Raw genomic sequence first — 12,059 nt, 5'->3', positions numbered from 1 at the left:
GCATTTATTAATGTCTACATTTGACACCTTTATTCTATTAGACACTTTAATACATACTTTTAAATCAAAGTATTTTTTTGTAGAGTACTAATGTTACTGAGCCCACTACAACAAGAAAATAATGAAATACATGTGATTTTCTCCTTGAAACAATGACTTTAAATGGAWTTCCATTCGTTCCTATGGAGGACTGCTCCTACTAGGGAGTCCCAATATGACCAGGGGTTCAAAGCCTCTCAACGGCCAATACATAACGTCGGCAATACAGTGTTTATATTCCTCATTGGTGCTAACCCACSTTTTGACATCTGAATGGGGACTTGCCTGCCCTCTCATTTGATCTATACAAAATACATTTARTTAACAACTAAGAGATATATTCAAGTTCAGCATAGCTAGCTGGCTAACCAAATGGCACCAGCATCTGTAGTTGTAGCCACCGGAAGACGATATGGGGGGAAAGTCGGCCACTGATCCGGTCGTCAATGACATCCTCCCAGCGGTTAGCTAGTTAACGTCGGGCTCCGKGTTTTCAGCAGGCTGAATAAATAGCTGAATAAATAGATCAACTAGCCACGTTACGGATGACTTGTGATCATTTCCTTACTAGTTTRATTGTATTGACATTCCCAGCCTTTGTTTACATTCGTCCGTTTTTGTCCAAAATGTTGAGTTCATTTAAACTGAAACGGTGCATCCTGGGTGGAGGCAGTAAATTGTACCAGCTGTGATTTACAACCTAACAGCAATAGTTGGACTACTAAGAAATTTATTAGTGAATTATATTAATCACGCATTGAACTGCATCCATCTATTCTGCCAGCAATGCCTTAATCTATTTTTGAGTGAAAGATAACTTATTTTTTTTAAACTTCCTAAAAAAGTTGATTTTGTAACATAAACTGGGAATTTGATATTTTTGACTGATATTATAATTAGTCTGTTTCATATCTGCAAAGTAGTTAAAATGCTGTSTGTTCTACCTTTAAGGTAGTGTATATCTCTCCAACACAAATGTCTGTGTGTTGTGGGTCCTGACTCAGGGGTGGAGACTAAGGAGAAAGCTGTATTATAGGTTCTAGAGCTCCATGTAGAACCTCCCTGTGGTATTTAAGSACCACACCCATTCCAAGCCACATAGCCAGGACTATTCTACAGCACCACAGCTCTCTTCTGCACAGTCAGGTAAACTGATCATTCCTTTGACATTCATTACAATAAATGTATTAGAACAATTGGCTTCAACTAGCTCTTGGAAGGATTTCTGTCATACCAAAACTAGCTCTGTGAGTTTTTRCTTGTAGGGGACTAAACCCAAGTTAGATTCACAGTGTTGTCTTTCATTGTATCTGTTTCTATGATCTTCATGTCCAGTAGAATATATGTGTGCTCAGAATGCAGTCTTTTCTCTGTATGAACAGTCCTGAGAAGTGATTCAGCTGTACTGCCTCCCTGAGACAGAGTGCTCTGCTGCAAGCTCCAGGGTGTGTCTGTGCTGGTTGTCTGCCAAATGGGTTAGGGTGTGGTAGTAAGGGCTAGGGTGTAGGGGTTAGGATGTAGGGGTTAGGGTGTGGTAGTAGGGGCTAGGGTGTAGGGGCTAGGATGTAGTTGTAGGGGTTAGGGTGTAGTTGTAGGGGTTAGGGTGTGGTGGTTGGGGTGTGGTAGTAGGGGCTAGGGTGTAGGGGTTAGGATGTGGTAGTATTTATTAGTGTGTAGGGGTTAGGATGTAGTAGGGTGTGGGATTAGGGTGTAGTAGTATGGGTTAGGGTGTTGGTGTAGTAGTAGGGGTTAGGGTGTAGTAGTATGGGTGTTGGTGTAGTAGTAGTAGTAGGGGTTAGGGTGTAGTAGTATGGGTTAGGGTGTTGGTGTAGTAGGGGTTAGGGTGTAGTAGTATGGGTTAGGGTGTGGGTGTAGTAGGGGTTAGGATGTAGTGTTTAGCTTGTTGTAGTAAGGGGTGGTAGTAGTTAAAGTTAGTTCTCTGTGCTAGCTAGTGTTTCATCAGGGTGTGTCTAGGCTGGACGTATAATAGTTGACAGACTGTTACATCTAGTTAGTCATTTTGATAAACAGAGAGGACTTGGTGCCTTAGATATCGACAGAGAGATGATTGGTTCAGAGACGCTGCAGTTAGTAGAAGAATGTAATTAATCTCCTGAGAGAACCAATCAGACCTTTGGATGGTCTGGTGAGTTACCCAACTCCCAGTGGCGATGATCAGGAGATTAAACTACACGGTTCTCAGTGGAGAACGTCTCTAAAACAATAAACTCTTCTCACCCCCCCCCCCCCCCCCCCCCCCCCTCTACAGGACAGTCAACATGCGCCTGTATCTGAGTTTCTGGGACAACTGTCTCTTAATGTGGGGTAATAGTAATTAATGTTAAAACCCAGAAAAATTACACCACAGACTCCTCCTGCCTACTACTGCTATTAATACTAGTATTCCACTTACTGTAACAGTGACCATCCAATACTGAGTCTTCTGAATCTCCCGTGAGCCCCAATACTTGATTCTGTCTCTAATATTAAACTATATTATATAAAGAATATATTACAGTCCTGTAGCCCAAATACCCTACTGTTTTCCTGCGTCTGACTTCGATCCAGACAAAGATGCTGCTAGAATAGAGACTTGCTATCAAGACCAAGGTAAGAGAGGCATCTGGCTGGTTATAGGCCTGTTAGAGGCTGGGTTTGCTCTGGCATAGGGTAGAGCTGTTGGCTCTGGCTGGGTTAGAGCTGGTTAGAGCTGCTGGCTCTGGCTCGGTTAAGCTGGTTAGGCACTGGGTGCTAGAGCCCAGTTAGAGGCCCCAGCTCTGCTGGCTTGCTCTGCGGTTAGCTGGTTGGCTCTGGCTGGTTGAGGCTGGATAGGCCTGCGAGTTAAGGCTGGTTAGAGGCTGTCTTGCTCTCTGGTAGAGCTGGTAGAGCTGTTTGGCTCTGGCTGGGTAAAAGGTATCCACGTGGCAACAGTCTGTGGTATTTGTGAGTCAGCTTCCTGCCTGAACTGGGAATGTTCCCAAGGCAATGCCTCAGTACTAGCAGCAGCCTCATAATACCAGTTAGTGGCAGACAGAGTTGCATCCAGACAAGCTAGTTCCCTGCAGACTGGCAGATGTCCCTCTCCAGACTGGTATAATGGATAGCCAGTTCACTATCATTAATGCCTAACCACTAAAGTGTTCCTCGTCATTCAGATTTACTGATTATTTTTATTCAATGAACAATGTCTAGTTATCTAGAACAATGTCCACTTATTCCTGAATGATCTGATGTTTTGTATTTCTGGGATGTCACCTCAGGAGTGGATGAAGCGACCATCATCGCTGTTCTGACCAAGAGGACCTACAGCCAGAGGAGAGAGATCGCGTTCGCTTATGAGAGGAAAGCCAAGAAGGTACAGGAGGACAGCTCAACCAATCAGAAACTAGGGTCAACTGGCTCAATCAATAAGATGACCCTTCGCTGATGATCTAATGTCACGTGAACTGTCATGACACCTGTGAGGGTTGTCTCTTCTGTTCTGTTACACTGACTGTAACATGGCCTGTCTGTTACTCTGACTGTAACATGGCCTGTCTGTTACTCTGACTGTAACATGGCCTGTCTCTTCTGTTACACTGACTGTAACATGGCCTGTATCTAAGTAACATGCTCTGTGTTTCTCTCCTGTAGGATCTGGTGACAGCCCTGAAGGCGGCTCTATCTGGGTCGTTGGAGACTGTGATCTTAGGCCTAATGAAGAGTACAGCTCAGTACGATGCCTCCGAGATCAAAGGGTCCATTAAGGTACTGGACAGTCTCTTTCATTAACCAAACCTCTACTGCCCTCTGCTGGTAGTATGTCTACAGTAACTAACTCTGTTATAATCTGATAGCTGTGTAGTGGTCTCTACTGCCCTCTGCTGGTAGTATGTCTACAKTGCAKTTGGGAGGRATWAAGGMCACTGGAGCTAAAACAGACCTTTACAATATAATCCTAACTTTATGGTACAATGTTATGGTAATGCAACATGCCTGTGTGTCTGCAGGGTCTAGGAACGGACGAGGAGGTGCTGATAGAGATTGTCTGTTCTCGCAGCTCCTCAGAACTGGCTGAGATTAARACTGTCTACAAGGAACGTGAGTCTGAATCCACAGAGATACATTTATAATATGATGTTATAATTCTCTGTGTCTATCTACCTAGTAAATTACATCATTAGACCACTGAGTTTTAGGCTTTGTGGGAAATTATGATGTGGCTGAATGTGTCTGATCTCCTCAGTGTTCAAGAAAGATCTGGAGAAGGATGTGGCTGGAGACACCTCGGGAGACTTCGCCAAGCTGCTGCTGGCCCTGGTGCAGGTACGGCCCTAAGTAGCCCTGGTGCAGGTACGGCCCTAAGTAGCCCTGGTGCAGGTACGGCCCTAAGTAGCCCTGGTGCAGGTACGGCCCTAAGTAGCCCTCTAACATCATAAAGTTGAAGTGTGTGATGTGTACTACATCATAAGTGAAGTGGTGTGGGGAATGGTGTACTACATCATAAAGTGAAGTGTGGTGGATGTGTACTACATCATAAAGTGAAGTGGTGTGATGTGGTACTACATCATAAAGTGAAGTGTGTGATGTGTACTACATCGTGAAGTGTGTGATTGTGAAGTGTGTGATGTGTACTACATCGTGAAAGTGAGTGTGTGATGTGTACTACATCGTGAAGTGAAGTGTGTGATGTGGTTACTACATCGTGAAGTGAAGTGTGGGTGATGTGTACTACATCGTGAAGTGAAGTGTGTGATGTGTACTACATGTGAAGTGAAGTGTGTGATGTGTACTACATCGTGAAGTGAAGGTGTGTGATGTGTACTACATCATAAAGTGAAGTGGTGGTGATGTGTACTACATCATAAAGTGAAGTGTGTGATGTGTACTACATCATTAAGTGAGTGTGTGATGTGTATCATATAAAGTGAAGTGTGTGATGTGTACTACATCATAAAGTGAAGTGTTGTGATGTGTACTACATCATAAAGTGAAGTGTTGTGATGTGTACTACATCATAAAGTGAAGTGTGTGATGTGTACTACATCATAAAGTGAAGTGTGTGATGTGTACTACATCAGTGAAGTGTGTGATGTGTACTACATCGTGAAAGTGTGTGATTGGTTGATGTGTACTAACATTGGTGAAGTGTAAGTGTGTGATGTGTACTACATGTGAAGTGAAGTGTGTGATGTGTACTACATCGTGAAGTGAAGTGTGTGTGTGTACTACATCGTGAAGTGAAGTGGTGTGATGTGTACTACATCATGGAAGTGAAGTGTGTGATGTGAAGTGTGTGATTGTGGTACTACATCGTGAAGTGAAGTGTGTGATGTGTACTACATCGTGAAGTGATTGTGATGTGTACTACATCGTGAAGTGAAGTGGTGTGATGTGGTACTAAATCGTGAAGTGAAGTGTGTGATGTGTACTACATCATTGAAGTGAAGTGGTGTGATGTGAAGTGTGTGATGTGTACTACATCGTGAAGTGAAGTGTGTGATGTGTACTACATCGTGAAGTGAAGTGTGTGATTGTACTACATCGTGAAGTGAAGTGTGTGATGTGTACTACATCGTGAAGTGAGTGTGTGATGTGTACTACATCGTGAAGTGAAGTGTGTGATGTGTACTAATGTGAAGTGATGTGTGATGTGTACTACATCGTGAAGTGTGTGATGTGTACTACATCATAAAGTGAAGTTGTGTGATGTGTACTACATCATGAAGTGAAGTGTGTGATGTGTACTACATCATAAGTGAAGTGTGTGATGTGTACTACATCATAAAGTGAAGTGTGTGTTGTACTACATCATGAAGTGAAGTGTACTACATGTGAAGTGTGTGATGTGTACATACAAAGTGTATTTCTTTGCCATGTTGTTTTGCAGTATTGCTTTAGTGCCTTGTTGCATACAAGATGCATGTTTTTGTTATATTTGTTTTGGAGTTCTTTTCACTCTGTCATTTAGGTCATTATTGATGAGCCATCCTCTTCCATCACAGCCATTGAAATCACCAATGGCCTCACGGTGACATCACGGAGCAGTTTCCTTCCTGTCCTGCAGCTTAGTTCAGAAGGACGACTGTATCTCTGATGTGTCTGGGTGGTTTAATGCATCATTATTAACTTGACCAGGCTTAGAGACATATCAGACATGTAATCAGCACTACATAAGCCGCTTTGTTCAGGATTTGCTGCTGGAGGTTCATTAACATTTATTATTGAAATATTAGCCCAAAACAAACACTATTTAAAATCATTTAATACAGCCTTTTCAGTGGAAACACGAGAAGATTAAATGATCCTGTTTAGTGTTTTTTTTAGAATGTGTTGATGTCCTGTAAATTAATACAACTATCTTTATGTCTGCTTATAGAAGTTTAATTCACAAGTCATTTGTTCTACAATGTTCAAGTTTAGCACTTTAATTAGCCTAGCTTTGATTTCCAGGAAAAGTGATTGTCTGAATATTAGTCAACATCTCTCTTCGCCATTAACCTGCTCTCCTTTTATAAATTGGGGAATAACTAAGAAAAGTGAAATATTTCATTTTATTGAAAAGATAAACTAGTGGATGAAAGCATGTCAGTATCAGGCCAGAGAAGAAGAGTAACTACTGAACTACCTCTACGCACTCTAGTGGTCACCATAGTAACTGCATATTATTACACGCTGACTATTTCTTACCTCTTGGAAAATGGGTCAAGATGTGATATTGAAATCTTGGTAGAGCATGACGCTTGCAATGCCAGGGTTTCGGGTTCGATTCGCATGGAGAGAACCAGTACGAAAAGCTACGAACTACGTAAGTCGCTCTGGATAAAAGCATCTTTCAAATGACTAATGTGAAGAACATTTGCCAAAGTAACTTTATTACCATTACTAGGTTTGTTACAGGAACACGTGGGTTCAATATCTTCATCTAATGAAATACTTACAGTAGAATGATGCATCTCTTTGAAGTTATTAATACCCATATGAATACAGCCAATAGTATGAGTAATACTCTAACGTAGGGAGTTGTAGTCCAGTGGGAGTTGTAGTCCAGTAGCTGCCTAACTAATACCTGGACATTGTGTCCAGTGGGGGTTGTAGTCTAGTAAGCAACCTTCCCAGCAGTGGACATAATGACCAGTACGCCGAAGGCTTGTAGGTAATGAAATCAAGATGACGTTTAGTCGTCTCCCCACACAGAGACGGCATGGCCTTCTGGTAATCCCCCTTAGTGTGCTCCTGGAGAGGAGAGAGGTACAGGGTCAGGTTAGGGGACTGGTGGGGGGGTAGAGACATCAGGATTAGGGCCGAACAGATGCGGAAAATCTCAATTGCATACTCTCTCCTTCTCAAAACCCATTGGAGGAGAAGGTCAGAGGGGGAGAGACCTTGGCTTTTCTCCTCCAATGGGTTTGTAGAAGGAGAAGAGAGAGAGAGGACATGAGGTGTATGCAATTGAGATCTTCCCATAGAGATATCTGAGGTGGTGGTACAGTAGGGTGTTGTGTTACTGACAGAGATGGTCTGGAACAGACCATTAGTGTGGGGAGGTATTGATGTGGCGTATTATTGTAGTACTCAGAGATGGTCTGGAACAGACCATTAGTGTGGGGAGGTATTGATGTGGTGTATTATTGTAGTACTCACAGAGATGGTCTGGAGCAGACCATTTAGTTGGTGGGGAGGTATGTATGTGGTGTATTATTGTAGTACTCACAGAGATGGTCTGGACAGAGACTTGCCGGTCTGACTCTTGAACTCTGTTCTGACCTTCATGAGGTCGACTTCACACCGAGACACCATGATCCTCGTCACAACCTTCTCCTTCGCACTTTTACCCTGCAGATTATAAATAAGATCATCATCACCCTGCAGACTATACATACGATCATCGTCACCTGCAGACTATAAATATACAGATCATCGTCACCCTGCAGACTATACAATATACAGATCATCGTCACCCTGCAGACTATACATATACAGATCAATCGTCACCCTGCAGACTATACATATACGATCATCGTCACCCTGCAGACTATACATAATAATCATCGTCACCCTGCAGACTATACATACAGATCATCGTCACCCTGCAGACTTAATAAATATACAGATCATCGTCACCCTGCAGACTATAAATATACAGATCTCGTCACCTCGCGACTATACATACAGATCATCGCCACCCTGCAGACTTACATATACAGATCATCTCACACCCTGCAGACTATAATATACAGATCATCGTCACCCTGCAGACTATAAATATACAGATCATCGTCACCCTGCAGACTATACATACAGATCATCGTCACCCTGCAGACTATAAATATACAGATCATCGTCACCCTGCAGACTATACATATACAGATCATCATCACCTGCAGACTATACATACAGATCATCGTCACCCTGCAGACTATACATATACAGATCATCATCACCCTGCAGACTATAATATACTGATTATGGTCACCCTGCAGACTAATAATATACTGATTATGGTCACCCTGCAGACTATAAATACAGAATCATCGTCACCCCCTGCAGACTAAATACAGATCATCATCACCCTGCAGATTATAAATATACTGATTATGGTCACCCTGCAGACTATAAATATACAGATTATCATCACCCTGCACAGACTATAATAACAGATCATCATCACCCTGCAGATTATGAATAAACTGTTATCGTCATCTGCAGACTATAAATATACATCATATTAACACACCTTCTCCATAGCGCTTCACTCTGCACAGAGGCGAGACACGGTAAGCAGGCTAGTAGTAGGAGTACCAGTACACTGCACAGTAAACTGTGTAAACTCTGAATTTCTCAACACTACATGAGCAACATGGTGTAAACTGATGCCATCTGCAGTATTCCTTGTACTGTTTACATCTGTTGCAAGTCCCCAATTTAAACTATTCAAAGAACCAGGAATATATATGTTTATTAATTACCTTCATGGCCTCTGCAAGTCTGCTGGCGAGTACAGCGGCTTGTTCTCAAAACACTCAACTGTAACAGAGACAGAGGAACTGTCAGAACCGGCTAATTAGTAAGGAACACCTACCTGGCTGGAACTCCTCCAGGTCTTAATTGAAAAAACAAACTCGGCACTCCGTAGAATGAGTTTGACCACCTGGTTTAAAGTCTTACCGAGTGTGAGGAAGGACTTCTCCAGGTCTCCCTTCACCTCCTTCCTGATGCTCTCCTGCATATCATAGGGACTGTAGCTCTTGTACCTGTCAAACACTGGAGAAGACAACACACATTCAGACTGTTTAACCTGTCAAACACTGGAGCAGACATCACCCATTCAGACTGTCTTATACCTGTTAAACACTGGATCAGACATCACCCATTCAGACTGTCTAATACCTGTTAAACACTGGAGCAGACTCACCCATTCAGACTTTTTAACAGGTATTAGACACCTTGGGACGACAGGGATCCGTTTAACATCCACAGAGACAGAACATGAATTAAGTTCACGCAGCTGGTATATGCTTACAGTCTCTCGTTAGTCAGTCCGTCAGGTATGTCCCGTCTGTCTGGTATAACGCCATCGATAAAAGACAGTACTGTGCAGCCGTCTTCATCGACCTGGAAGGCTTTCGACTCTGTCAGTCACTGTATTCTTATCGGCAGACTCAACAGCCTTGGCTTCTCAAATGACTGCCTCGCCTGGTTCACCAACTACTTCGCAGACAGAGTTCAGTGTGTCAAATCGGAGGGCCTGTTGTCCGGACCTCTGGCAGTCTCTATGGGGGTACGACAGGGTTCAATTGTCGGGCCAACTCTTTTCTCTGTATGATTGTCGTCTTGCTGCTGGTGATTCCTTGATCCACCTCTACGCAGACGAACACATTCTGTATACATCGGACCCTTCTTTGGACACTGTGCTAACTAACCTCCAGACGAGCTTCAATGTCATACAACTCTCCTTCCGTGGCCTCCAACTGTTCATAAAACGCTAGTAAATGAAATGCATGCTTTTCAACCGTTCGCTACCTGCCTGCCCGACCAGCATCACTACCCTGGACGGTTCTGATTAGATAATGTGGACAACTACAAATACCTAGGTGTCTGGTTAGACTGTAAACTCTCCTTCAAGACTCACATTAAGCATCTCCAATCCAAAATCAAATCTAGAAATCGGCTTTCTATTTCGCAACAAAGCCTCCTTCACTCACGCCGCCAAACTTACCCTAGTAAAACTGACTATCCTACGATCCTCGACGATGTCATACAAACTAAGCTTCCAATACTCTACTCAGCAATTGGATGCAGTCTATCACAGTGCCCTTATACCACCCACTACTGCGACCTGTATGCTCTAGTCGGCTGGCCCTCGCTACATATTCCGTCGCCAGACCACTGGCTCCAGGTAATCTATAAGTCTATGCTAGGTAAAGCACCGCCTTCTCAGCTTACGGTCATGATAACACCACTCGTAGCCAGCGCTCCATATCTCACTGGTATCCCCAAAGCCAACACCTCCTTTGGCCACCTTTCCTTCAGTTTCTGTGCCAATGACTGGAACAAATTGCAAAAATAAAATAAAATTAAATTTTTTTTTTTTTAAATCACTGAAGCTGGAGCTGGAGACTGAAAATCACTGAAGCTTATTTCCCTCACTAACTTTAAAACATCAGCTATCTGAGCAGCTTACCGATCGTGCAGCTGTACATAGTCCCATCTACCTACCTCATCCCCATATTGTTTTATTTTACTTTCTGCTCTTTCTGCACACCAGTATCCTACTTGCAACATCAATCATCATCTGCTTTCATCTATCCTCAGTGTTAATCTGCTAAATTGTAATTACTTTGCTCATATGGCATATTTATTGCTTTACTCCTCACGCCATTTGCCACACACTGTATATAGACTTTTTTTCTATTGTGTTATTGACTGTACGCTTGTTTATTCCACGTGTAATCTGTGTTGTTTGTGGTGTCCACTGCTTTGCTTTTATCTTGCCAGGTCGCAGTTGTAAATGAGGACTTGTTCTCAACTGGCCTACCTGGTTAAATAAAGGTGAAATTAAAATAAAACATTTAATATGTGGTCTCTGTTGTCTGTCAGGTAGTACCTTTCTGCAGGTGGAGGAACACTCCTTCTGACATGATGGAGATCCAGGTGGCACATCTGTTCCTTTCTCTTCACCCCAGCATCATACAGGGCCTTGGAGACAATATTATAAACACACATTAGCTATAAACTTATACAGGGCCTGTATGGTATCATACTAGACACCATCATAAAACTTATATTGTAGTGAACCTGACTCTAGCTTTTCAAACAGATGGTTTTATTCATGTATATATATCTGGTTGATGTATCCATGGTGCCAGACTACTAGACAGGACAGTAGATTGTTTTTTACTCTGGCATCTTCATCGATCTTCTCATAGTCCACCACACTGGAGGGGTTTCTGCCCTCTTGGCCTGTCAACAGAATAGATTAGAACAGGATCAAAGATCAACTCAATAACAGACAAGTTACTGCAGTCATCCCTGCACCAGAATAGTTGGGGTTAGTTAGGGTCAGGGATGGAATTGAAGGTTTTTAATCCACCGGCCCCGCCGGGCTAGTCGACTTTTAATTTGTTCTAGTCCTGGTCCAGAACCTGTTGTCATTGTGATATTGTAAAAGACAGTTTCTCTAGCCAGCAGGTTAGTCGGCACAATTTTCTACTAGCCTGGTCTAAAAAGTACTAGCCTCGGGCTAGCTTAACTTCCATCCCGGGATATGGTCGCACCAGGGCTACTTAGGGCCGCACCAGGCTACTTAGGGTCGTACCTGCGCCGGGGCTCTTAGGGTCGTACTGCGCGGGGCTACTTAGGGCCGTACTGCACCAGGGCTACTTAGGGCCGTACCTGCACAGGGCTACTTAGGGCCGTACCTGCACCAGGGTTACTTAGGGCCGTACCTGCACCAGGGCTAACTTAGGGCGTAACCTGCACCAGGGCTACTTAGGGCCGTACCTGCACCAGGGCTACTTAAGGGCCGTAAGCCTGCACCA

At 43.3% G+C, this 12,059-nt stretch overlaps 1 protein-coding gene and 1 long non-coding RNA gene across 2 annotated transcripts; one reads left to right on the top strand and one right to left on the bottom strand.

Moving 5' to 3' along the window:
• Window positions 1-2,561: 2,561 nt before the first annotated feature.
• LOC112072849 (annexin A2) lies at window positions 2,562-4,372 on the top strand (the record flags this gene model as incomplete). Its single annotated transcript, XM_024140250.2, has 5 exons — window positions 2,562-2,649; window positions 3,300-3,394; window positions 3,673-3,786; window positions 4,029-4,119; window positions 4,265-4,372. Coding segments are annotated over 5 exons (480 nt in total), but the record flags the coding sequence as incomplete, so codon positions are not given.
• Window positions 4,373-7,750: 3,378 nt separating this feature from the next.
• Window positions 7,751-11,523, bottom strand: LOC112072848 (uncharacterized). The gene is made up of 5 exons (XR_002894399.2): window positions 11,420-11,523; window positions 11,126-11,217; window positions 9,187-9,282; window positions 8,988-9,045; window positions 7,751-7,854 (listed from the first exon to the last, which is right to left on the bottom strand). It is a non-coding gene; the product is annotated as an uncharacterized lncRNA (long non-coding RNA).
• Between the last annotated feature and the right edge of the window lie 536 nt (window positions 11,524-12,059).

The sequence above is a fragment of the Salvelinus sp. IW2-2015 genome, unplaced genomic scaffold (assembly GCF_002910315.2).
Source record: "Salvelinus sp. IW2-2015 unplaced genomic scaffold, ASM291031v2 Un_scaffold2061, whole genome shotgun sequence".
Taxonomy (NCBI): domain Eukaryota; kingdom Metazoa; phylum Chordata; class Actinopteri; order Salmoniformes; family Salmonidae; genus Salvelinus; species Salvelinus sp. IW2-2015.
This window is presented reverse-complemented; position numbering and strand designations above follow the sequence as displayed.